The sequence below is a fragment of the Zootoca vivipara genome, chromosome 1 (assembly GCF_963506605.1).
Source record: "Zootoca vivipara chromosome 1, rZooViv1.1, whole genome shotgun sequence".
NCBI lineage: Eukaryota > Metazoa > Chordata > Lepidosauria > Squamata > Lacertidae > Zootoca > Zootoca vivipara.
Window position 1 is genome coordinate 83,401,316 of NC_083276.1, and position 27,841 is coordinate 83,429,156.

The window sequence follows — 27,841 nt, forward strand, 5'->3', positions numbered from 1 at the left end:
CAGCACTTTAGCCACATACAGAAAAGTTTCTTTCTCCTTTTGTCCTAAGAAGGCGGCTTGCATAGAATTAAGATACTGAAAAACCAGATCTGTCAGTTCAAGGACCTGGGGCAAACCTAAGAGAAGAAAAGAAGGAAACAAAAGCAAAGGTGCAAAATGGGTGACATCAGTTCTAACCAATCTCAGACCTTCGTCTCAAGGTGCTCAATGTACATAAAATATTTACATTTCCTAAAGCATGAAATGTCAACTAGTTCCCTTGACATTCACAAGCTACAGGATTGCACAGATTTTAAGGCTGCTGTCTTGCTGATCGTAAATGTTTCAGTAAGTGTGAAATTAAGTTGGATTTCACATCTCTTCTAGCAAGAGCTTTGGGTAACTGCTTATATAATTGATTGGCCATTGATTTGGGCAGGGAAATCAATCGTTCAGGAAAGACACCATTTAACATTTGACAATCCATAGGGTTTTAATAAATGATTTCTGAATTATAGTCTTGGCATAACAAACTGCTTATGCTTCCTTCTCCCCACTCCCTTGCAAGTTACCTTTCATTTAAATGGGTATGTATGTGGTTTATATGCTACTCATTATATAGTGCGCGTGCACACACACACACACACACACACACACACGGCAGCCCTGTTTAGGGAAGCTTTTAATGTCTGATGTTTTATTGTATTTTTAATATTTTGTTGGAAGCCACCCAGAGTGGCTGGAGAAACCTAGCCAGATGGGCAGGGTATGTATGTATGTATGTATGTATGTATGTATGTATGTATGTATGTATGTATAAACAAACAAACAAACAAACATCACCATCATCATTGCCAACACTCATATTTCTATGGCAATCATAATTTTACAAGTGTGGAGTGCTGCTGTTCAGGTTCCAGTCAGCTAGCCATGCTCTCTTCCAAAATCTTCCATTCCATCTACCTGTTTTTCCACCCCACCCCCTAAACTGCCAGCATCCCATAGCCCAGGGGTCAGCAAACTTTTTCAGCAGGGGGCCAGTCCACTGTCCCTCAGACCTTGGAGGGGGGGGGCGGACTATATTTTGAAGGGAAAAAAATGAACGAATTCCTATGCCCCACAAATAACCCAGAGATGCATTTTAAATAAAAGGACACATTCTATTTTAAATAAAAGGACACATTCTACTGAGAAGTTACAGAGCTCTCTAACCTTAATTTCATGCAAACAATGTGTATCCTGAGCAGATAACCACAGAGAAATTTAGTCCCTCGTTTATCCCCGATACCTGCAAACTGGATTTCTCTTTAGTTTTCCATGGCAACCAGGGCCGGATTTATCAGTAGGTTTGATGAAGTCCTAAGCTACTGAAGGTAATGGGGCCCTTTATATGTCCAGCTGTCCTTTGTCAACAACAAATTGTCACCTTTTAGTGTTGAATATATGCTATATGGTAATTTATGGACCTAATAGGGATTTGAAGGCATTTGCACATAACAAAATATGTATTCTATCAAAGTAATTGTTGAACTGAAATACAATTAAGAAGAAGTATATTAATGGTGAAATACAATTAAGAAGTATGTTAATAGTGAAATAATTACTGGTACCAGTGGAGCAGGCCAGCAGGTGGGGCCCATTACTTACATCATAGGAGCCTACACAACACAAAACACTGTTGCTGTATGTAGGTTTTATTTTATTTGTTTTTTATCTTATATTTTGGAAATGTACATCCAGGTTTTTTCCTTTAATTTTTTTCCCTTTAACTTGTTTAGCTTCAACGTAAATCCGGCACTGATGGCGATGGAAACTTGTGATTCTGCGCCCGCTCCCGAGCTTTTCATCCCATCTTACTCGGCATACCGTATGTTCCAGGGTCACAACCCGGCTTTGCCAACAGGCGCCGCAGCTTGGCCTGCTCGCCTTCATTTGAGCTGGCCGCCTTCCCTTCTTCTCCGCCCCTTCTGTTAGTTGTTAGGCACGTGGTTCAAAGCGAGCACGCCGGCTGGCTGGCGAGCGCAAATGAGCCCGAAAAGCGCCGGCCGCTGCGTCCTGACTTTGCGCGTCCGAGGAGCCCGCCTTGCGCGTCCCTGTTTCCCCTGCGCTCTCCAATAGGGAGCAGTAGGAGCACCTTTGCAGACCTCCCCGCTTGTCGCTCCGTGAGCGGGGAAGTGATTCCCTCCCCGGCGCCAGCGCCTCGGCAGCCTTCAATTTCTCCCGCTCTTCTGGAGATCCACCCCCGGCGGATCTCAGCAGCCGAGGCGTCGGCGTCGGTTCTCCCTCCTTCCCACCGTTCTTTCCTTCCTTCCACCTCGCTTCGCCCGCCGGGTCTTGCAGCTGAGGCTGCCTCTCCCCAGACGCGCACGGACGCCGCGGGCGGAGGAGAGCGCGCTTAGCTGGGATGGCAGCGGATGCCGCGCGGGGCTGAAGCCGGAGCGGCGCCCGCCATGGCCAAGCAGTACGACGTGCTCTTTCGCCTGCTGCTCATCGGGGACTCGGGCGTGGGCAAGACCTGCTTGCTGTGCCGCTTCACCGACAACGAGTTCCACCCTTCGCACATCTCCACCATCGGTACGCCGGGGCTGGTAGGGTGGGGAAGGAAGAGAAGTCGCGGGGGGGGGGATCTGCCAGCCCGGCCTCTTCCACCGTCTCCACCGGGAGCGGGGACAAAGGCTGAGGAGGGCCGACGAGATTCGCCCTCGAACAAGAGGAAGCCGCGGCGACTCCTTCATAGGGCATCCTCTGGGGCCCGGCTCGAGAGAGGCGGGAGACCCCGTGGGACACACTTGCGGCCTTGGGGGCTTCGCTGCTGGACTGGGGAGGAGGGGAGGGGTGGCTGAGTTGCATCGCGCGTAAAGACACTGCGTCTTTGGCACGGATTAACATGAGAGTGTACCTGCACAGTTGCCCATAGCAAGCCCCGAGAGGGAACCGGGGGAGCGGGCGATTCAGATCTGAGGCTCAGGCTCCCTGAAGCAAAGCTGACACCCTATACTAAGGCAGGGGTCGCTAAAAGCACCCCCTTCTCCCTGAAATCCCGCCCCCCTTTCAGTGCCTTAGCTTCCAGTTACCTGTTGTTAGATGCTGCACCAATACCGGGCCTTGGCTCCTGCGTTGCCTGTGTGTTGGGAGCCAGTTTTTGTTCAATAACCGCCCGGCTCTCCGGTCCACTGTACATGTTGCTGCTGCTGCTGCTGCTGCTGCTGCTGCTAAATGCAGTAATGCCAGCTCACCTCAAAGGTGAAAATAAATGTGACGTCATTGTTCGAAAATATGAGGTAGGCATAGCACCATGAGTCATATGGAGGTGGGGGGGGCGGATGGAAGAGAGAAAGCCAGAGGGAAGGCAGACCTGCTTTGCTTTGCTTTCTGAAATCCTCAGTAGTGGCTATGCTGGTCCCAGGGAATAATGTCAGCTCCTCATGGGCTCTTAAAAAAACAGCCCTCTGATAAGTCCGACCTGAGCCTAAACCCATTACTTGGAATATGCCTGCTTCTTTGGAGCATCTGCTTTTTTGTGGGTGTTAGCAGCCACATATGTGTGCTGAGAATCTGGAAGCAGCTACTGTATGAGCCCATTCTATTTTTAGACACAGGAGTGACTTGTGGGAGCATGCTGGTGAGCTCAGAACATAACACGCAAAGCATCCTTAAGAGAGACTAAACATTGGATGTGCCCCGTTTTTCTGAGTGATGTGCAGGGCATATCTGAAGTGGCCAAGAGCAGGTGTTTTAGCTGTTTGTAGTACCAGGCCTTTATATTTTGCATTTATATTCCACCTTTTCTCCAATGAGCTCAAGGCAGTAGAGATTTTTGGGTGGTTTCTCTTTGCTTTTGCAAGGGGGTTTAGTTGGTTGGGAAAGACATTGCCTGCTCCCCCCCCTCTCGACCCGCCCTCATTTTATTTATTGGGAGTGTAGGTGTTTGGCCAGTTGAGGGGCAGTTCTGAGCATCACCAGTTTTTCTTCTGTGAAATGGGTACTTTATGGTGCGTTTGACAGTTTCTTAGATTTCCAGAATACACCCTGGCGCCCCACAAGGTTGGGGACCCCTGCCACAACAGCTGCACCACACTAGCTCCAATGGCTTGCCTTCACTGTGGGATGCAGTGTGCCTCTGGATACCAGTTGCCAGAAACTGCAGGTGCAAATGCTCTTGCACCCGGGTCCTGCTTGTTGGCTTCCTATGGTGATCTGGTTGTCCACTGTGAAAACAGAGTGCTGGACTAAATGGGCCTTGGCCTGATCCAGCAGAGCTCTTCTTCTGTTAGCTCTCTTGGTCATGAAACACATTAAATAAAAAAAAGGGACCGTTTAAAACATGAATGGAGGTTCCCAGAGCATGACCTCAGTCAGGCCCCACAGTTCTGAAATTAGGCACAAAGCTTTCATCTCAGAAGGTGTGACTACTAGCATGCCTTTCATTTTAAGAAATGTAGCGAACGTCCAAAAATAACTTGCAGATTGTGCAGGATTTTTTGGGTGGTGGTGAGATAATGAAGTGTTGCTTGAAATGTGGTAAAAGAAGGCTGTGGCTGAGCTTCCCCACCTGCCTCTGACTTTGCCTGCCGAGGGCAACATGTTGATGTTTTCCTGTTGAAACCATTCGTTTCTACCATTTTGCTAGCCATGCATAACCTATAGCAGGGGTTGGGAACATTTTTTTTTCAGTCCAAGGGCCACATTCCCTTCTGGGCAACTGTCCAGGCGACACATGGCAGTGGGTGGGGCCAAGGTGGGTGGAGCAACGAATGCAAATTTTACATCTATACAATAAGTTAGTTTGTCACACTCATGCACACACTTCTCTATCCTCCATCCAGGCAAGCAAAAGGCAATGCAGGTTTTCAAGGACACATTCCAGGCAGTCAAAAGTATTCAAGGAAAGTGTGAAGCTGGGAGGGTTAGGGGTGTGGCCTGGGGAGAGATGGTGCCATATAGAGAGGTGTGATTGGCTGCATTTGACCTCTGGGCCTGAAACTCCCCAGCTATGGCTTGATTCCTCAGGCTTGCATTCAGCGGCTGGCAGCTTGAGAAGAAAGCTGCTTTGGGGCATGTCCATATTGACACTGCTCCATCTGAAAGAGCTCTGTAGCCCTAATCAGGCACAGGACTTGCAAGTAAGGCCAACACACATGTGGGGGGTTGGGCATTAGTGCTATTAGTGGAGTGTATTGAAGCTGTTATTTTCAGATTTGAGTATTTGCAAACTTATGATGGAATCCATCTGGAAAGTGAGAAGTTCCCAACTTCCTCCGTCATCCCATTTGTTTGGGACTGATGGGTGTTGAAGTTCAGTAGCATTGGGGTGGAGGTTCATTTGCTCTAGAGAGTGGTCTAATTTAGCAAGTTTATATTTCTTATATTTAGTAAACCAACCTAAAATCATTGACACTGCCAAGCTTGCATAATATTTGTTTGCAGTTGGCACCCATTGTTACTAGCAAACTTATGCAAAGGAAAATTGTCCATACAGAAATAAAGCTGTGATTTTCAAAAGCTTTCTTGGAACTTCTGGTACTAAGAAAGCAAGGTTTTCTGCTTAGCCCCATGATTTCTTGTAAATCATGCTTTTCCAAATTTCACCCGATTCATCACTCGTGATATGTATTTGCATCCATATGCTACAGAGTCTCTCCTCTCTTCTACCCCTCCAGTTGTTTAATATCCTCCAATAAGTCACTGATTCTTCCAGTAACTTATCTGGCCAGTGAACAGGCTTTAAGCTTTATTACAATTTGTAGAATCTGAGGGTCACCAACTGAAGCCAAGTGTAAAATAGTGCTTCAGGAAGGCAGACACACATTAAGAATCAAGCACATATTCAGTCCAGGGCAAAAATCCATTCCTGGTTTCTCCACAAGGTTTCTTTGTTCAAGCCCTTTAATTTAGTGAGGGAAGCCTTTTAGTTGTTGCTATCATCAAACAATTGAGAAACACTTATGATCTACTGCAAAACACCCAGAGATCTACCAAGTAGATCGTGGCCTACCTTCTGGCTAATGCTGCTGCCTTCCAATGTACCAAGGGAACAATGGTAGTAAACAAAGAATGGCTGAGCCACTTCCACTTCCAGTGTGTGCCCTAACTACCCCATTTGTAGGCTTGTAGCAAAATATACTACTCACAATGGTGGTTACACAAGGAGATTACCTCCTTTTAGCAGGGGTGGATCCACCAGATATTTGTAGGACGCCAACTCCCATCAGTCCCAGCCAACATGGCCAATGGTAAGGAATGATAGGAGTTGTAGTCCATCAACATCTGGAGGACCACAGGCCCCCACTCTGCTTTATAGGGGGAAAATCAGGTATTAAATGGTCTTCATTCAGGTGAGTATGCAGTGAAGACTATCACTAGGTTGGGTTTTCAGCCCCCACTTCCCTATTCTCCTGAGATGGGACATTAGGAAGGTTGTGGAAGAGTGGAGTTATAATAATAATAATAATAATAATTTATTATTTATACCCCGCCCATCTGGCCGGGTTCCCCCAGCCACTCTGGGCGGCTTCCAAAAAAAAAACAGAAATTCTAAAATACAGAAATCCATCAAACATTAAAAGCTTCCCTAAACAGGGCTGCCTTGAGATGCCTTCTAAAGGTCTGGTAATTGTTCTCTTTGACCTCTAGTGGGAGGGCATTCCACAGGGTGGGTGCCACTACCGAGAAGGCCCTCTGCCTGGTTCCCTGTAACTTGGCTTCTCGTAATGAGGGAACCGCCAGAAGGCCCTCGGAGCTGGACCTCAGTGTCCGGGCAGAACGATGGGGGTGGAGACGCTCCTTCAGGTATACCGGACCGAGGCCGTTTAGGGCTTTAAAGGTCAACACCAACACTTTGAATTGTGCTCGGAAACGTACTGGGAGCCAATGTAGGTCTTTTAGGACCGGTGTTATGTGATCTCGGCGGCCGCTCCCAGTCACCAGTCTAGCTGCCGCATTCTGGATTAGTTAACAGAAGTGCCACCTCTCTTGAACAGCTTCTTCTTCGTGTGACCTGCTGCATAGATCTGCTTGAACGTAAACCCACTCAGGTTGACCATAGCCGGTTTTAGCCAGGTAGCTTGTATGTATGAATAGCTATGTAATGGGATATGTTCCTCCTAGAGTTTATATTTTCTCCAGCAGTGGACCATTTCCAAAACGGTCCTGTTCTCCCACACGGTGACGCAAGCACACAGTCCTCATCTGCGTTAAGTTAATGAAGTTCTCATTGTGACCACAGAGCGAGTAGAAAATGCCTTGCGGAGTACAAAGGATCACTTTCAACTTGTTCCTGCTTGGTGAATCGTGCACGATATGTGAGTCACCCTCAGAAAGCTACACAATTTTCTGAGGAGAAAATAAACTTAATCTTGGATCAGGGAGCTTTTTGTGCAGGATGCAAGGCTTTGTTTTGCTGGATCAGGCCAAGTGTCCATCTAGTTCAGCAATCTGTCTCCCAACAGAAGCTAGCTGGGTTCCTGGAGGAAATTCATAAGCAAGGCATGACGGTCACCATCCCTTTTGGTTTGCAATCAGTTTCTGATAATTGGAACTATACTGCCTCTTAACCTTTATTTCTCATAGTTAACAACCACTGGTAGATGTAGGAACCTGTCTCACACCAAGGCGGACCACTGGTCCACCTACCTTGGTCTTGCCTTCTCTACCCTGATAGGCAGCACCTTTCCAGGCTGGGGACCTGGGGCCTTTTCCATGCAAAGCACCTGCTTTCCCACTGCCTGTTTTGTAGCCTCTAACCTGCCCAATCATGGATCTAAAAACTGTTGTCTTATGGATTCACTTCTGGGTTTGATTGCCACAGTTTCGTAAGCTATGGCTGACATGAGGAAGGCCTCATGCAAGGCTTATAAAGCTGGTACACTCAAGCAGCTCTACCCTGCCCTGCAACAAGAAGAAGGGCAAACTCAGAAGAGAAATACTGCAAGGCAGCAGGTAGGTGCTGCTTGGTTTGCGTATAAGCGTTACTGCTGAGGTGTCTTGTCAGCCAAGCTTTATCGCGCTGTGGCACACCACCTTGGAAAGACAGGTTGCGTAGGAAGCTGTGTGCCGCTTTGGTGGCATTTATCTTGCAGTCCCCCGTGTTGCTGAAAGGTACCTGCTTCTTCAGCGGTGTGGGCAAGCAGCTGCAGTAGAAGCTTCAAAGAAACACAGAGTCTTTGGTCTTTTCTGCTTTTGCTGGCTCTCCTGCAGAGAACTGGGGAGTTGGGCTGTTGTTCTTATATGAGGAGAACAGGCTTCAAAAGAATCTAGACCGGATCACAGATAAGTTGAAGCTGCACAGCCTACCAAGGTCAGATCTCCCTCTGACAAAATTAAGGTGAATTCACTAGTACTTTCCCATGGTTCCTTTCATGGTATGTTCCCTACTCCAGTAAGATTTTCTTGTCCTGTTTTTATACTATTTAATCTCTCTCTTTCTCTCTCCACACACACACACACACCATGGCTGAGCATGCAAAGGCAACGTATGTTAGATCGTATAGTAAACTATTCCTTTATGACCCACATTGGCCTAGACCAGAGGTGGACAGCCAGCATCCCTCCATTTGTTGTTGGACTCCCAACTGTCATCAACCCCACCAATGGCCAGGCCCAGCTCTGGGATGGAAATAGCCTTGGTCACCCTGGTGGATGATGTGCTCTGGAGGAAGGATAGAAGGAGTGCTACCCTGTTAGTATTGAAAGCCACTGAGAAGTCCAGGAAATCTGTCAACCATAATATCCTTCTGGGTCAACTATTGGGTATTGGACTTAGTGGACACTTTTTTACATTTGTTCTTGTTGTTCCATGATGGAAGTTCTTGGGTGATAATGTTGGGCAAGTCTTGCCCTGTGCCCTATGACTTTCAGGGTGCCCCAGGGCTCTGTTTTGTCTTCCGTGCATTTTAAGAGCTGCATGAAGCTACTGGGGGAAGTCATCCAAAGGTTGATGACATGGAACTCTATGTCTTTCTTTTCCATCTTCTGATATCAGGTTTTAGAAACTCTAAACTGGTGCCTTGAGGCCATTCTGAGATGGATGAGAGCGAACAAGCAGAGGTTAAATCCAGGCAAGGTGGAGGTGCTGTGAGCTGGGATATCTGCCAGATGAGGTTCCACTTCCCCTAAAAAACCCAAGTCTGCATTGCAAATGCTGCTGGCTTGGGTGCTGAATAGTGAAGCCCAAGTAGTGTCGGTAGCTAGGGTAAGGTTACCAGATGTCCCCGTTTCTGGGGACAGTCCCCAGATTTACAAATCAGTCCCCTGACAAAATCCATCTATTTAGTAGGAAGTTGAAAAGTGTCCCCGGATTCATTGGAAAAAATCTGGTAACCTTAAGCTAGGGGTGTGTTTCATCCATTTCAGCTGGTATGCCAATGGTGACCATTTCTGCACAGGACAAAATTTGCCGCAGTGATCTATCCTGTTTCTCCAAAAAATAAGACGTAGCCATAAAATAAGCCGTAGCAGGATTTTTAAGCATTCAAAGAATATAAGCCATACCCCGAAAATAAGACATAGTGTGTTCTTTTGAGAAAAAATAAATATAAGATGGTGTCTTATTTTTGGAGAAACACAGGTATTTCCAGACTAGACACAGATAAGGCACTCTGCACGGGGCTGCCTTTAAATAGTGTCTAGAACAGGCATCTCCAAACTGCGGCCCTCCAGATGTTTTGGCCTACAACTCCCATGATCCCTAGCTAACAGGACCAGTGGTCGGGGAAGATGGGAATTGTAGTCCAAAACATCTGGAGGGCTGAAGTCTGGGGATGCCTGCTCTAAAAGGTTTAGGCTATGAGCTGTCTGGCAGCACCTGTGATATCTTGCCCACACACTGAGACCTCAACCAGAGGCCTGCTTGGTGTGTTCACCCCGTAGTTCTGTGAGATTGGTGACCATCAGAGTGAGAGCACTAGCTTGAGTTGATTAAAATGAGCTCTTCCTAGCTACTGACTCAACTGCTGTAGTGTTACGGAGTTTGTATGAATATGTCAACTGCTCAGAAGTTCAGAAGCGCTGTATAGCAAGGCCAGAGACAGGTTGGGCTGCTGGTGAGGAGTTCAGCAGAGAAGGGAGGATCCAGCTCCTTAACAATGGTGATGTACTATTAGATTGTGTGTGTGTGTGAGAGAGAGAATATGTTGTTTGCTTATTCACATAGTTGGGTGGTTGTGCAGTAGATTGAAGAGGAGATAGATATTGGGGAAGAAATTCAATGTAGCACCATGACATTTGTTCCATCAGTGCAAGCATTTCAACTTGCAGCCAATTTTTGGATGGGGAGAAGAAGTGTTGCGCTAGTGGAAGGACTTGCACAATCTTCTGCTAGCAGGACTCCCAAGGAACAGGGCTGTCTTAAGTATATCTAGCACCGTGGTGCGACGGATCCCTCTGCCCCCCCCCCCGTTTCCGCCCCCCCTGGCGGCCCGGCGCCACCCAGCCTGGCCGTAGGGCCGGCCCTGCCAAGGAACATGCTGCACATGAGAAACGCGTACATGGATATTTGTGGGTCTATATATATATGTTCTAAACATCACATTATCTAATAGCACTCAGCAGAATCTACTGGGTAGGGATGGCGTTGCCCTTCTAATCTTTTGCTTTTGTTATTCACAGGAGTCGATTTTAAAATGAAGACTATAGAAGTAGATGGCATTAAGGTCCGAATACAGATCTGGTAAGTGATTTTAGCTATTGCAATATAGATCTTCGGACAGAGAGCTGAACTCTGGATCTGGGAGACCAGATACTGTAAGAGTTCCTTGTTGTGAATACATTGTGAGAACTTTGGCGAATTGCCCATTCTCAGCCTCAGTTCTTTTATCTGTAAAATGGGAATGGCAAGTAACTCAGCCATAAAGTGAATGGCAAGATTGCCATAAAGTGAAGCATGCAGAGACACTATAAAGCACTCTCCAAATGAAGTGCTTGGTAAATTATCAAAAGTAGCAGGGAATCAATAAGTGGTTATTGAACATCATCTGCAAAGAGGTCCAGTAGGACTGAGAGGGAGAGGCCATTTGGGTTCCTGGGCAGTAATGTAACAAGCTGTTATATACCATGTGTGTAGTGTAGCCTTCCTGTGGTTGCCTGAATAGGGACTGGGGCTGTTTTTCAGGGTGTGGATTAAAGCTCCAGGCCATTTCAAACTATTATTGTTATTTAGAAAAACATGCTTCTCTCTTTTAGGTAGTGTTAGTACCTACCCAGCACCACTGGTGCTTTATTCTGTTTTCATGCAATAGGAGTGGCTTTGACCCAATAAGTTTTCCACTTTATTGTGTTGGTTTCTAATAATAATAATAATAATAATAATTTTTATTTATACCCCGCCCTTCCCAGTCAAGACCGGGCTCAGGGCGGCTAACAACAAATAATATCAACACAAATATAAAAGAAACAATTCAGTTAAAACAACAGAATAATACAATGTTAAAATTCAATTTTAAAATTAAAAATCTACGAATAAGATAAAACCATTATAGATAAAACCTTAGGGGAGGGTAACCGTGGGGTCAGACTGCGTCAGTCCGAAGGCCAAACAAAACAGCTCTGTCTTGCAGGCCCTACGAAAAGATGGGACAGAGCGTTCCACCAGGTCGGGGCCAGTACTGAGAAGGCCCTGGTCCTGGTCGAGGCCAGCCTAGCCACCTTGTGACTCGGGATCTCCAATATGTTATTATTTGTGGACCGCAATGTCCTCTGTGGGTCATACCGGGAGAGGCGGTCCCGTAGGTACGAGGGTCCTAAGCCGCATAAGGCTTTAAAGGTCAAAACCAGCACCTTGAACCTGATCCTGTACTCCACCGGGAGCCAGTGCAGTTGGTAAAGCACTGGATGAATATGATCCCGCAGCCGGGACCCCGTAAGGAGCCTCGCCGCGGCATTCTGCACCCGCTGGAGTTTCTGGGTCAGTTTCAAGGGCAGCCCCGCGTAGAGCGAATTACAATAATCAAGCCTAGAGGTGACCATCGCATGGATCACTGTGGCTAGATCAGGTTGAGAGAGATAGGGGACCAACTGCTTAATGCGGCGGAGATGGAAAAAATGCCACCTTGGCTGTGGTTGCAACCTGTGCCTCCATGGAAAGGGAGGCATCCAAGGTTACCCCCAAGCTCTTGACAGAAGGGGCTGACACTAATTGGGCCCCAGCGAAAGATGGAAGTTGGCCCCCCCGCCCCATGTCATCCCGACCCAGCCAGAGGACCTCTGTCTTCGAAGGATTTAGCTTCAGCCGACTCCCACGTAGCCATCCAGCCACAGCTTCCAGGCACTTGGTCAATGTGTCCGGGGCCGAGGCAGGACGGTCATCCATCAACAGATAAATCTGGGTGTCATCAGCATATTGATGACAACCCAGTCCAAAACTCCGGACAATCTGGGCAAGGGGGCGCATGAAGATATTAAAAAGCATTGGGGAAAGGATTGCACCTTGCGGGACTCCACACACCAAGGAGTGCCGCGGTGACAACCCCCTCCCTAGCGCCACCCTCTGTCCCCGACCTGAGATAAAGGAACGCAGCCATTGTTGGACTGTACCCTGAATCCCCACGTCGGCAAGGCGGTGGTCTAAAAGCTCATAATCGACCATGTCGAAGGCGGCTGACAGATCTAGAAGAATCAGCAGCCCCGACCCGCCTTGATCCAGCTGTTTACAGAGGTCAAAATTGGCAGAAAGGTCACGGCGAAGTGTCAAAGTGTCAAGACTTTCTCCGCAAAAAAGCTCGCAAATGCCTCACAGCTATGGGTCGAATTTGTGCTTAAATTTGACTGATCCTCAAGGGTTGTTAGAGACCTGATTGTTCGAAAAAGTTGTGCCGGGCGAGAGCTAGCGGATGCGATGGAAGCTGAGAAGTAAGACTTCTTTGTGGCTTTCACCGCCATCTCGTAGGTTTTCATAAGCGACCTATAAGATGTTCTTGAGGCTCCGTCGCGAGTATGCCGCCATACTCGCTCAAGCCGTCTGAGGTCCCGCTTCATTTTCCGAAGTTCCTCGGTGAACCAAGGGGCCCGGTTTCGGCGGGGTTGCAGAGGGCGCTTAGGTGCGATCTCATCAATGGCCGCCAAGAGCCGGTTATTCCAGTTCTCGACCAGCTCATTTAACGAGCCACCAGGGGGAGCAGGGTCCCGTAAAGCCTGACGGAATCTATCAGGATCCATCAGCCTTCGCGGACGAGCCCAAATCGGCTCACCACCCAAGCGGGGCAGAGGCGGTAAGTCAATCCTGGCTTTCAGAGCGTAGTGATCAGACCATGGCACTTCCATAATTGGGGACATGATCACATCTATACCTGCACCAAAAATCAAATCCAGCGTGTGGCCTGCTTGGTGTGTGGGACCCAAAACAAACTGGGAGAGCCCTAATGTCGCCATGGAAGACACCAGGTCCGGAACCCGTGAGGAGGGGGTGGCATCGGCATGGATGTTGAAGTCCCCCAAAACCAATAAGTTAGGGAACTCCAAGGCCCAGCCGGCCACCACCTCCAACAGGTCCGACAGGGTGGCTGCTGGTGCGCTGGGTGGTCGGTACACCAGCCAGACAGCCAAGCCCTCCTTGGTGCCCCACACTAGGCCAACACATTCAATGCCGGTGATTGATGGTGATGGCAGAGCCCTGAAAGAGCAATCCTCCCGGATTAACAACGCCACCCCTCCCCCCCGACCCACAGTCCGTGACTGGTGGAGGACTGGTGGAGGACGGAGGTATAATGGGGTGTGTGTGTGTGAAATACTGGGGTGGGGGTATTAGATAGCATTCTAAGAACTAATTAAAAACAAAAAATAAGTCTTTTAAAAATAGGACATGGATGCTTGTATGTCAGCATGAGAATAATGATATATCTTTTCTGGGAAGACCCTAGATGCGATTGCCTTCACAGGAGTAGATTTAAAACAGCCCAGCAGGGAGCAGTCAAATTGCATAAACCTCCATAGCTGAAGTGATCCTGTGTGTTCCTGTACTGTGACAATATTAGTGACGATGACCATTTGTGGATTAAAGAGCAAGTCGGTCATAAGATGATACTGCAGAGCAACAATTAATCATGCTTTATGACGACGTGACTGCAGTTTAGCACAAATCTACAGTTTGGGTTCATCTTCTGACGTGGCAGAAAGTCAAGGCTGCATGTTAGGAAGTGTGTTTGGCAGCTACGTTAGCAGGGGTGAGGAGGAGGAATTTGTGTAATGATGATGAGAACTGCTCCTGGCTATCCAATCGCTCACTTTGCATAATGCAGAGGGCGATCTGGAATAACGGGGCCCAGTCCATTACATCAGCTGAGGCCAGTTACCATTTGGCTCCTTTTCTCCCTGAACTATTTCTGTTCCAGCTAGTCACTCTAAGAACTACCATGTAACTCTTAAAGAACTGATGCCCAACTTTTCCTTTTCCCTCTTGCATCATGGATCTTAGTTTGTAAGTCTGTGGGTAGTGGCTCTTTTGTTCTTTAATCTCTGGACAGTGCTTTAGTAAATTCTAAGCACTTTGTAAACGATTAGCAGAATCCCAACACTGCACAAGGAGACCTCAGCTTGCACAACAGGATTTCACCTTCCTCTCCTTGCAGCCCCTTCTCCCCCCCCCCATTCCCCATGCCAAAATCTGCTCTGGAGCTTATCCCAACGCTCCAGTGCTGATTTTGAGGGGCTGCAGCAGGTAGGAGAGGATGGTGAAGTCCTGTTTCATAAGCAGAAGTCTCTTCCACTCGCTCATGGGCAGCGCTGGATACAGTCCAATAGCTGATGATAATAATTCCCTTGTCCATGTGAGCGCCAACTCTGCTGCAGTCCAGATGGATCATGTGGATAAAAATTGCAGTGCATGGCCCTCAGTCTGTGTGTAACTTGGAGCAACTCTAAAGACGTCTGCTTTTGTTCCAGGGACACTGCAGGTCAGGAGCGATACCAGACCATCACGAAGCAGTACTACAGGCGAGCCCAGGTAAAACTGTTTTCTCCTAGACTTAGTACAAAAAGCATGGAGAGACCAGGAAAGGACTAGCTGGCTTTTGCAGGAATTGTCCCAGCATTTGCCTCGGTGCTATTTCTCTGACATAATTCATTTGTTGCCAGAGATGTAAGCAGAGTGTAACCAAAATTCATGGAAGTGGCCTGACAGAGGTGGACAGCTCTGGAATCTCTCCATTTTTTTTATATTGAGTAGAATTAAACATCGTGCTAAGGAGATCGTCCTGCTGAATTGAATCTCCCCTCTTTCACCCATTCTGGGGTTCTCCCTACCCTCCGAAGCAGATTTTTTTTGGGGGGGGGGGGGTTCACAGGGAGAGGAAGGGTAGTATTGTTGCACCAGTGGATCTTGTTGCAGTAGCTTCCGCAAGTGCAGCAACTTAGTTGAATCCAGACCATAGGTTCCTACTTGGAGACAGACAGAGACACACACAACTTTGGGGCTAACGCTGACAAAGGTTAGCACTGGAACACAGAAAGGGTCCCAACATTAAACCTCAGCTAAATTGAAAGGCAGCAAGCCAGCAGTCCAGCTGGCCTCAAGGGCTGAAGACAATCTGCATACTTTAGGAATTTAGTGTTACTGGTGCATAAAATGCAGTGGTGTTGGCCCATGAGAAAGCAATCCAAAAATCCACATTTGTGCAATACCTTTCTTAGGACCTATCAGAATGTCACAAAACACTGGCAAGCTTTGAAATTCTCCAGAACTGTACACAAAGCAGGAGATGAGGAAAAATAAAAATACGTTGGATGTTCTAGCCATCAGGTCAGATTTTGGCCCCGGCTTAAAGATGGGAGATTGCAGACTGAATAGGTCTCTGCTATATGCTGTAGCTATCAGCTTACACACATAGGATACTGGAGCAAAGAGGCAATGATAGTTCTGCCTCCTACTAATCCATCTGGTCTAGCTGCAAGTCTGCATCTTGATAATTCCCCAGAACGTGTGGTTCCAAAGTAACAAGCGTGTTGATTCAGAGAGCCAGTCACTCACAGACCTGTTCGGCAAAAGTAATTTCGGGAAAGGCGCGGAGGGGAGAGATATCTTCTATTGCTGCGGCCAACTGGAGAGGCAGCGCCTTTCCCACAGGACATTCTCAGTCTGCTTGCCTCCTCCCACTCTGCCCGCCCTACAGGCAGTGGCTGCATGTGTGATCTGTTTTTTCTGTGTGGCGTCTTCGCACGGCTCCATTTGTGTGCGGGTGGCGCAAGGTTGCACAGGAGGAGTGCAAGGTGCGATGTTTCACTGATGTTAAAGGCGCAGGAGGTGGGATATTATTTCAATTGCCGAGCTCCTCCTGTGTAATGTTGCACCGCAGTACAGTGTCTTTGCGCAGCTCCATTTGTGCATATATTCTGTGCTATATTCTGTGAATAAGAAGACCCACGTTTTTAGACCTAAAAAATTGGGTAAAAAACCTTGTCTTATAGACGGAAAAATACGGTAAATGTTTTGCCCCGACTGCTGCCTGGAGATCACCTGTTGCCTGCCACTTGATGCCCTGAGCCATAGTGGTGCTAGATCTCTGAGACATGAAGCCTAGCGTATAAGGAGCGTTCAGTAAAACTGCAGCCAAAGAAGCCTGCTGTATTTCTGCAGGGAATGCAGACTGATTAGCCAGGTCCCCAGGGGGAAAGACTGACATATTCATTAAACAGTTGTCTGTTATCTAGCATGGTGGCAGCCTGCTCTGTAACAATCTTGTAGGAACAACTGTCAAAACACGAATGCTTTTGGTTTATCGGTCGTAGTTAAAGGCCACATCTGCCATGAAGGTTTCACAGTGAGTTTGGCCTACATGCAGATGCATGCAGAATCTAACAGGACAGAAGAAAGAATAATCCCCAAATGTCTAGTTCCTCTTCTTCAACCCTCCAGCATAATTCTTGGGCAGAGGGTGCATAGGGAATGTCCTATTAAATTAACAATTACACACACCTACCTTCCCTTTAAGTAGAAGTCATTTCACCTTTGGGTTTATGTTGCACGTTATACTCCATCCTGTTTTCTTGACCTGGTTCTCTCCCCAGGGGATATTCTTGGTGTACGACATCAGCAGTGAGCGCTCATACCAGCACATCATGAAATGGGCCAGTGATGTAGATGAGGTAAGCAAGGGGGCCTCCCTTCTTCTTCCCCCTATTGTTGGGGACTGTTGGCCCCAGTGTGGGAGAAGTTGCCATGGCAAAATCGGATGAACTGCTCCTGCTCAAGGTCTGTGTGTATATATATATATACATGCACTCTCTTGTCTTGAGAAGCCTTGTTCAAACAGAGAAATAGCACGTTTGGCTTAGGTGCTTGGTTTATCTAGAGATTGTAGGATTAAAATAGCCTTGGGAATTCAACAGACAATCCGGATGTCCTTGAAAAAGGCATAACACTATTGGGGTGTCCTTATTTCCTGTGAAAGGGCTTCTACCTTGTGTAAGCTCCTCAGTATTTAGCAAGTGCTAACTAGAAGATTATGCAGGAACTAGAGGAACATCTAATAAACCTTAACCGTGTTTTAAATCTGAGCTGTATTATGCCATCTCTGCTGCCACAAAAGGCTGCTGTTTATTTTTTTGATAATAACTATTATATTGTTTTGCATGTAAAACATCCAGTGAATATTTATTGATAAGTGGCTATATAAATGTAATAATAAATAAAATACACTGCTGTTGAATAACTGATGGAGGCATCTTGGATACTGCCAGAGTGCTAACTTTGTGTCCTTGTGCACATACTTTCTGCCTTTACACTGTTAGGGAATTTTTTATAGATTAGCCTTTGCCAGGTTGGTGCCCTCCAAATGTGTTGAGACTACAACTCCCATCAGCTTTAGCCAGTCCTGGGGCTGATGAGAGTTGTGGTCCAGAACACCTGGAGGCACTGGGCTGGTGAAGGTGTTGCATATTTTTACATGGTGACTCTTAACACTCTGCCACAACTGGCACTGAAGTAATCTGCTTTTGCAGTGAACTTAACAGCGAGATGAACAGGTTTGGACTGAAGAAGATGCTGTTGGGCATGTGCAATCAACTCTGTTGGCCCCTGGGTTTGGGGGGATTTTCTAGCTGCCCTTTTTCTTTGATTGGCTTTGGTCTGTGGAAGCTCTGTTTTCTGTAAGACCATCCTGTGATTCTTTTAATTGCTTTGTTAAGATCAGAAATGTGTTGGGCGGTGCCATTTTCCAGATGTTTGTGTTGCAGTGGGGGAAGAAGCCAATTGCTATGAAAATTCTCTGCCCTGTGCAACAGTTAAAAGGCAACAGGAATGGTACATTTGACAATCCCAAGTCTGAATAGTGCCGTACAGCTCAGTTTTTAACTACTGCATGCTGCTTCTAATCTATGCTGATTGGGATGGGCTAAAGTCTCTCCCTTCTCTCCAGTATGCCCCAGATGGCGTCCAGAAGATCCTTATTGGGAATAAAGCAGACGAGGAGGAGAAGAGGCAAGTAGGCAAAGAGCAAGGCCTCCAGGTAAGCATCTTGGGTAGCTGCTAGTTGTTCTCCTTTGAGACCTAAGCCTCACTCATAGCAGATGATATAGTAAAACTGACAGTGCCAGGTGGGTCAGACCATCTACAAAGCAGGTGCTCTGCCACTGAGCTGATTCTGTTCACTCAGCCTTGTAAATAACAATGTGGTCTGGGCTTCTCCATTTTTTAAATCTGTTTTAACTTTGGCGGTGCAGTGAGTTCTGCTTTCATTGTGCTTGGATCTTGGCCCATACACCTCCACAACCGAATTCCTCTATATAAGACAATGGCATTGTCGGGAACCCTTCTTGCTATATGATAGGTTCCGCTGTTGTTGTTGTTCAGAAACACATGCAGTTGTGTGAGCCCCCCCACATAGTCTGGTATAGACAGGAACAGGTTGATTGCCTCATCTGCTGTGGGTGTGAACCAGGGCAGAGTCTGATCTAGAAAACTAGATGGTAGGAGCAGTTAAATTTTGTCAAGGTCCAGGAACTTGTGGAAATGGGTTCTGGGAGCTGGTTTCCTTCTGGCACAGACAAGCTTTGTTTTGCAGTGTTCCTGGGTTTATATTAGAGGTGGCACTGGGGTATGGAGCTGGACTTCATTCTACTAGTTTTTCCAGCCCTGGTTAATCAGAGAGACACGCTATGCCTGTAACAGTGCTCTTTTTCCCAATTCAGAAACTTCAAATGTTACCTAGCCTGTTTTTAAAATAATAATAATAATACAAGTTATCTTCTCAGTCTTTGAGGTGGTGATGTAAGAATGTTCTAGTTTCTTCAGATCTATCTGTACAATCTGTTGACAGTCACTATTATACCTGTATGTAAAGCTGTCGGAACTTCTGTCTTCCAGCTGGCCAAGGAGTATGGCATGGATTTCTATGAAACAAGTGCTTGCACCAACTTAAACATCAAAGAGGTAAGAACTTTGCATATGGAACATCCAGGTGTCTGGTGCTTTGCAGCCAGTGTATCACCTTTGCAGAGCAAGTGGAGATACAGAACAAAAGAGAGACCATGGTGGAAAATCCTTGGTCTCACCTGTAGTTTTTGACCATAGCAGCCAGTAGGCACCTCACCTTTGGGAGAGAAAACAATGTTGCACTATATATTGTTGCAAATGTAGCATATATATTTTATTTAATCTCAGAAGTACTCACACTTACGTACGGTGGTGTATCTGGATTCACACACACCCATCTACTGTAGCCTTTCTTGCCATATCCCATACCTGTTCTGGATGGTCTCTATACCCTCAAGAGTGGCTTTGCAGTGGACTACAGTGGGCAGCAGAATTGGCGAAAATAGAGTCCGTTGGATACGCCCCTATGTGTTATAATGTTAGCAGTTAGTGTCAAAACTCACACATAGATGGAGCAGGAGCCCACTGTTGATCTCAGTGGGGCATATTTAAGCATGCATGTAACTCTCCTGCTTAAAACTGGATTGTAAATTGACACATGCATGTAGCAAATAAAAATTGCAAACTGAAAGTTTGAGAAGTAGTCTTTTTTTAAAAAAAGTACCTTAAATGTCTTAAACATTTAGACATGTGCACCCAAGCACTCTAGTAAATACGTTGTGGACTAGTAACTTGTGTGGACTTGTTTGCTGATCTGAAGCTATGTACTAAACCCCACTTTTTTTAAAAAAAAAACCCAACCCTCATCTCTTTCAGTCTTTCACTCGTCTGACAGAGCTGGTCCTGCAGGCCCACAAGAAGGAGCTGGATGGACTCCGCACGTATGCGACTGATGAACTGAACCTGGTTGAGCTGGAGGAAGAGGCAAGCAAGCCAGAGGGCACAGAGCACTCCCCCAAGACCTGCTGGTGCTGAAAGCCTCCCAGTGCTCTTCCTTTTCTTCTGTCCCCCAGTGCAGGCAGAGAGGCTGCCACCTAGAGAGGGCTCCATCTCTTTGGTCTCTGGTTGCCTGCCTGCCTGCCCACTCTCTGCCCTGCTGGATCCTCTATGGATTTCCTGGTGTTTCTCCTTGATTGGTGATTTCTGTTGTTCCCCCAAACTCCCTGGATCCAAATCTCTCTTTGGGGGGGGCTCACAATACGCAGAACATCACCCCGCCACCTTTGCGGAAGAGCTGTGGTTGGCGATCGCAGCAGCCGAGGCCTATTCAGCAGCCTCTCAACCTCCAGGTGCTCTGCAGCCTTGCCCTTTTCCAGGGGGCAGCTGAGCCGGTTGGGTTCTGTGCCTGGCTGCAACTAGGCCTGTCCTCTGAGAACAGGGCGCTCAAGGAGGGAGGAATGTCCCGCTTCCTTCACTCTCCTCCAGACAGACCGTTTGCTTGCACACCCTCAATAGCAGGCCTGCTGAAGGCTTGTCCGTTTGTATCTGCCCGCCACCCCCCCTCCACCCATACATTGCCTTGCCATTTCAGCATCTGCCCCAATTCCTGCACAGCTTTGTGCAGGGTTGGGGCTTTGCGGCTGTGTTGGATACAGTGTCTTGTACATACCTGGCTGCCTGGAGGTTGTTGTTTTGAAAAAACAACCTCTCATCACGGCACCTCGCCAAATTGGGGCTTGTTCCAAAGTGCGCAGCGGCATCTCTTGCCCTGCTAAGTGTAAGCTGCTGGGAGCAGCAAGAGTCTAGCCCTGCTGGGAAAGGGGTAAGATGATGGAAATTTGGGGCTTTAAATTCAGACTCGCCTTACCAGTTGCAAAGAATGTTTGCTTCTTCCTGGGCCAAACTAGTCTCCTGTTTTGTAACTTCTTGGAGCCTTGTGTTGCACACCAAGCAAAATCCTTGCCTTCTACATTTACTCGAAAATTTTGTAGGGCATCTTCGCTTGGCTCCCCTTGGGTATCTTTGGTGGTGCAGGTACATCAGGCACCCGCTTAGCTTATATCCCTGCACCAATGGAGGCAGAGAGCCCACCCTATCTGTGTGTCACCTGTGTAGAACTTGGAATGACTTTCCCAACTATTCACCAAAGCGCTGATACGGAAACACACTGTAATCTGTGCATAGAGCCTCCCCTCATTTGTTTCTTCTCACTCTTGAGGTCCAACCTGTAAGAGGTTGCTCAAGACCCTTTCGTGGGCTCTTTTTAGAAGTTCCTCCACAGAAGGAATTTCCTTGGAAGCTCAGCCTGGTAGATTCCAGGGTATCCAATTTATTTGGTTCTTTTGCCATGTGCTGCTTAACATGGCTTGATCCGAGCAAACTGAAACCAGCCTGCCTGCCTGCATGTTGTACCAGCATCCCCCTCTCACCTTGACATGCTTGGTGGGGGAGGCCTAAAGACACTTGGCAGCATGCCATGGTAATTCTAATCTATATGCGCCTGCCTGCTCCAGAGTAGCTGCTCCCTGCGTGCCAACACCTTGGGGAGGCTAAGACTCCTTTCCCTTCCTATGTATGTGCCAGCAATGGGCTACATTTGCAGATCTAGAAAGGGTGGGTGTCAACCAGAGGCTTTCTGGGTGGGATGGTGGTGCATAAGTCCTCCTGCTGCCTAGAGAGGCTGCCTTTGGTGGAGGGGGTGGGGCTTAGGCACAATCCATTTGAGTGATAGAAAATGTGATGATCTGCCCTTCCCTAGCCAGGTCATACCAGAGAGCAGACTGATTTACATTTCCCTGCTCATTTCCCCTCTTCCTCTTCCAGTTGGTTGTTGACTTTCTCTCTCGGAGCAGATGAAAAATCTTTTTACCCGGTGAAGAAGAGGAAGGGGAGTAGCATGTAGCGGGAATGAAGTTGGCTGCACTGTGATGCTTGTTCTGAAAGCAAGGGTGCCTTGCTTTTCCAAAAAAAGTCTCCACTCTCAAAACCACCAGTTTTACCTCTTTCTTTGTGCTGGGTGGGTTTGAACAGGTATCAAGCCACTGGAAATGTAAGGGGGAAACAGTGAAGTTCTACACACAGTGCCTGCTGTTGGCAGGAGCAGCTCTCCTGTAGCCACAGTCCCCTGGGAAGACCCCAGTCCCAGGGTCTGGGAAGAAAGAGGCACGAAACGGCTTGACCACAAGGGACCGCTTCCTGCAAGACCTAGTGTGAAGCTGGAGATATTGTAGACACTAATAAGAGACACACGTAGCTGGTAGCCTGTTTAGTTTTTGAACTACAACTCCCACCGTCCCTGACCTAAGGGCCGTGCTGGCTGTGATGGTGTGAGGGGAGCTGGAATCAAACAACACCTGGAGGACCAAAGCTTCCTCCCAGCCATGATGTAGTAGGACCCAAATTCTGTAAGAACAGGTGGAAATGCAATGAAATGAGGACTTGTGCAGGTGGGGAACTAGGCATCTTTGCCCTGAGAGAGAAGGCATGTAGAGACTGAGGGAAATGGGTCGGCCACAGCAAAGGAAGAGCTTTTTTGTAAGCCCAAACTCTGTTGTGCTGACTGGTTGAGGCCTTGTTGGCTTTCACTGGCTTTGGTCTGCCTAGCTTGTTAGGAGGTTGGAATGAAGACTGAGGGCCAATCCTTGCACAGAGAGTCTATGTGGCCTGTGTTGTCTTCTCTCCCCACCCCCACCACCCACTCTTGTTTTCTGACAGGATTGCACTGCACCCAAGGTGAATGGGCATGCTGTGAGTGCAGAAAGCAGGTTTGCACGACCACTTAAACTTACAGTGTGGAAGGCCTGTGGCAGCATGCAGAACTGCCATGCTAAGACATGTGTGTGATGAGAAACTTGGAATAACTCACTTGGCATGTTCTCAGTGCAACTGGGAAACAAAAAACAGTGGCTAGCTAGCTGCCTGCAGAGAGTGGTTGTCTTAGCTGGTACCTGGCTGTCTCTTGCACTCTGTTCTTTAAAGCTCTGTTGCTAGAGCTGCCCTCAAGGTGGTCTGTCTGGAAGGAATGTCATTCTGTTCCTGAAATGAGCACAGGAGGCTTCCCAGTATCTCTGGCTCTGCAAGCTAGGAGGGCTGAAAGAGATGTCCCCACTGTAGCTCTTCCTTGCCTGCTGCAATTCAGCATCACATCAGCGCCGCTTGCTCCAACTAGGATCTAAGACCACATCCCACCAATATAATAGAAGCTGGGCTGCTGATGCTGTTAACTATAACGCACAAACTAGACTCCAATGTAATCTTCACAACACACAAGACCAGAAAGGGGAGCAGGTGAGAAGCTCTTTGCCCTGCTTATGGCATTAGCTGGAGTCCTTATTATGTAGAGTCAGCAATGGCCTCTTACTGGGTTGAACTCACAAACAAGTGGTTGACGAAGCCTCTGGCTCCACAACACTGAGCAAAATGAGCCACGCTAATAGTGTGCATTCTGGGTCATTAAGACAACTCAGTGCAAGAAAAGCTCCCTAATCAATGCTGATTTTTCTCTGTGCAGATTGGAGTGGTGCTCTCAGGAGGCCACAAAGTGCTTCTTGGTTTCAGGCCAGTGCTTGGGGAAGGGAGGATGAGTCTGGGAATCTAGTACTCTTCAGTATTCTGAGGCTCCCTCCGTCCTGTTGAGTCACGGATCATTCTGTCTGTAGCGGAAACCGTTGCATATAAACTTGTCATGGGATCCAGCCAAACTTAGAACTTTCTGAATCCTCTGCTGTGTCTGTAATTTGTGGACTTTGCACTCTGACTGGGTTTCCTTGTATGACCTGTCATTGTAATGGTTTTAAACAAGAAAGATCTTTACAAAAATAAAGATTCTCAAAGTGGTTGGTGGTTGCTTTAGTTCCTTGCTGGGTGGCTAACCCGGTCCTCTGCAACGAAGAAGCTGTGTTGCTGCTAAGAATCTCACTTGAAGTGAAATCCAGGAGGTCAAACAGCAAACGCTTCCCTATGTAGAGAACACATTCAGAATAGAGGTATGTTTAATTCATGCTGCAAACCAGCTCAGTTGCACAAGAAAGGAGCCAAAGAAGCAAACCGGGGGTGGAACGGATGTAGCTTGGCACATGCACCAGTGCAACCAGCTTTTGTCCAGAAAAATTGTGACAAGCAAGGATTAGTTCTGCCCACATGGGACCACCTGGAATTGGCAGAGTCCTGGAGTTAACAATATATGTATTTGCAGCTATTTTTGTACTGTGGCGAGGAATATAAAATACCTCCTTCAAAAGGAGACTGAAAGAGCTCAAGCTACCTGCTACTCTCTGCATCAATTTACAGTGGTGCTTCGACTTACAAATTTAATCCGTTCCAAAGGCACCTTCGTAAGTTGAAAAATTCGTAAGCCGAAAAACACCATTGGAAACGCGATTTCCCATAGGAATGCATTGGAAAGGGAAAAATTCGTAAGTCGAAGCAACCCTATCTAAAAATTCATAAGTTGAAAAATCCCTATGTAAAACCGCCGCGGTTTTTTGGGGATGTCAAGACATTCGTAAGCGTGTGGTTATTACCCCCATTTGTAAGTCGACAAATTCAGTTGTCGAGTCGTTCGTAAGTCAAGGTACCACTGTACTCGGGTGGGGAATCTAGTCTATATGTTTCTGAACACCTTTTGGGCCCTAGTCTGCATAGTCAGTCTCCAGGGGTGATGGAAGTTTTGGGTCCACAGGAGAACCACGGCTTAGATGTTTTCGAACAGATGGCGCAGCATAATGGCATGTTGTTAAACCCTATCTCTCTCTATCTTTAAATCCTGCAACACTACAAATTTAGAGGAAGGAAGAGCAAACAAGTCATCATCCAGTTTTTCCTCCACACCCCATATTCTCTCAATAGAGTGAAAGCATGTTGTAGGTTTTCCTACAGTAGCTTCATCTGCTGTTGGACAGTGGATGTTCTACCTCCTCTGGTGGAGGCAATGTGCCTTTGAATACCAGCTGCAGGGAATCGCAAGTGGGAAGAATCCCATAACACTCAGGACCTGTGCATGGGCTTCCTATAGGCATCTGGTTGGCTAGTGTGAGAACAGGATGGGCCTTTGGCCTCACCCAGCCGGCTCTTAGGCTATGTTTTAGCTAGGTGTAGACAAGAATGTTGAGCTGGCCCTAAGCCTGTATTGCTGTCTGCCCTATTTGATGCATTCAATTCAGGCAGGGGGTATGTGAATCTGGTTTTGTAGTCTGTAGTATAGACAGATTTCACATGGTTGATGTAGCTGTTTGGAGTCAGACAAAACAGCTCTTTGTGCTTTTCATATCCTTAGCCTGCTTTGCTGAGGCACTGAGGTAACTTGCATTAAGATAGATCCTCCATCCTATATTCTTTTTTATTATTACTCTGCTATCAGCAAAATAGTAATAATAAGCTCCCAGAGCGCATCTTGCAGATCCATAAAAACAAGACAATCCCTGCCCTCAAGCTTACACTCTAAAAGGCACAACACAAAATGAAAATTGATCAGGAGGGAGAAGGAAATAAGCAAGCTCAAGTACCCGTTCTTCTAAGGGCCAGCTAGGATAGATACACTTTACTGGAAGGAGCCAAGAAGGAGCTGCTGGTGTCTGAGCTGTGCTGGTGGAGTGGCCCTGTATCCCTTCCCTCCTCTGCTACAGAAAATTATCTGATCTCTGTACTTTGGTTACATGCCCCAGCTTCCTCTACTTGAGCTTACAGGGAATCTGATCCAGCTGTTAATAATTCAGCCTGCTCCTCCTCGTGGCAGGAGAAGCAGGATTCTCATTAGAGGTTTTCATTATCAAGCTGTTTTTGGAAAGGGGACGTGCATTGCAGCAGTGGAAGTAATTTTTCTTTTTTCCTTTCAAAACACTGCTATAATTCTCAGAACAGACCTCAGCAGTCAATAAAAAAACTATTATGGGAAAGGTTTGCATCTATTCTAGGTTGACACAAGACGTGATAAATATTGTTATGCACACCCCTACTTCATTGAACCATGAGACGTTTCAGGGGGGTTGTCCTTAACTGGGCCGGGCCTCATTTTGGGACGAGGGTACTGGAGGCATGCCATTGTTTTGTAATAATACTTGTTCTTATTTGCAAACATATGTGTTGAGCATAGATACAGAGTTAAACCACTCCAACAAATACTGAAGTTCACTGTACCCCAGCCATGTTTGTGGTGGGTGAAACTGCCCCTTCTGACACCGATGTTGCTGCTGCTTACCTGGTTGGGGCTGGGGCGGGACAATGGTGAGGCCAGAGCTATGGGCTGACCACCAGCCAATCTGATGTTCCCAGTGGTGCAACTGCATGGCCCCAAACGTCTTGTTCCCTCCCCATCCAGGTAAGCAAGTGACACCAGTGTCAAGCAATATTAATGCTGCACCCACATGGTGCCTACAGAGAGCCTGCAGCAGGTAGGGATACTATTTGCAGAGTCCAGGCTGAGCTCTCAGACTCTCCCAAGCTCTCTTGTCTTATTTGTTCCTGCATATATAGAGAACACCACAGCGGGTGGCGCTGTGGTCTAAACCACAAAGCCTAGGGCTTGCTGATCAGAAGGTTGGCGGTTCAAATCCCTGCAACAGGGTGAGCTCCAGTTTTTCGGTCCCAGCTCCTGCCCACCTAGCAGTTCGAAAGCACGTCAAAGTGCAAGTAGATAAATAGGTACCGCTCCGGCGGGAAGGTAAACGGTGTTTCTGTGCGCTGCTCTGGTTTGCCAGAAGCAGCTTAGTCATGCTGGCCACATGACCTGGAAAAACTGTGGACAAAATGCCAGCTCCCTCGGCCAGTAAAGCGAGATGAGCGCTGCAACCCCAGAGTCATCCACGACTGGACTTAATGGTCAGGGGTCCCTTTACCCTTTACATCGAGAAAGCTGGAAAAGGAAAGGAAAAGAGCAACCCATTTTGATCTCTGCCAACCATTAATGCAGACACCCATTAAGAGCCATTGGCTTGCAATTCACTAACTACTGTATGGGGATCTGCTAAACTGTATCTACTCTGCCAGGTCTGAAGCACCCAATTAGCCTCTCTTTACAATCAAAGAATTGGAAACCACCCCCAGCCCAGCTCATTTATTCAATCCTGTAGCAATACAAATTGCATATGGAATATATGTGGGGAAATGTTCTTTGCTCGCATAACAAGATAGCAAAGCTTGTTACTTCACAATATATTTTTTAATCCGTTATGCTTAGCTGAATGATATACCATACACTGTGTGTGTGCCCTCAGTATGTCCAAAGGGGCAGTTTGCACACCCTTTCAAATGCAGAGTTATTACTTTTGATAGATAGTTATCCTGGTAATTATAAGCATCAAGGAAAAGGCTAGTAGTCCTTACCGAGTTGGGTCAATTCACTAGCCCAGTTGCCAGTCTGTTGCCTTGTGGGAGACCAATTTGCAGTCAACTTCAATGGCTCCTTTTTGCCATAAAGGCTCAGAAAGAATCTGCTGCTTCCTCCCCCAGTATTTGTTCTATCTGCAAAACGCAGGTTCTTCATCATCATTAGCGTTTGAATAGGGAGAGAGTGGTGATTAACTGTATCATCAGCTGCAGGAAGGCTGACAAATGTGACTGTTATCTGGGGCCCTTTCATAGACATCTTCAGCAGACTGTATCAAATGGACTATCTCAATAGTACACCTC

The 27,841-nt window shown here is 47.2% G+C and overlaps 1 protein-coding gene across 1 annotated transcript; it reads left to right on the top strand.

The window, feature by feature from the left end:
• The first annotated feature begins 1,853 nt into the window (after nt 1–1,853).
• Nucleotides 1,854–24,051, top strand: RAB15 (RAB15, member RAS oncogene family). The gene is made up of 7 exons (XM_035126126.2): nt 1,854–2,553; nt 10,585–10,645; nt 14,851–14,911; nt 16,972–17,049; nt 18,321–18,410; nt 19,268–19,333; nt 20,093–24,051. The coding sequence occupies exons 1-7, from the start codon at nt 2,394–2,396 to the stop codon at nt 20,249–20,251; spliced, it is 675 nt and encodes a 224-aa protein (XP_034982017.1). The 5' UTR covers nt 1,854–2,393; the 3' UTR covers nt 20,252–24,051.
• Nucleotides 24,052–27,841: the final 3,790 nt, after the last annotated feature.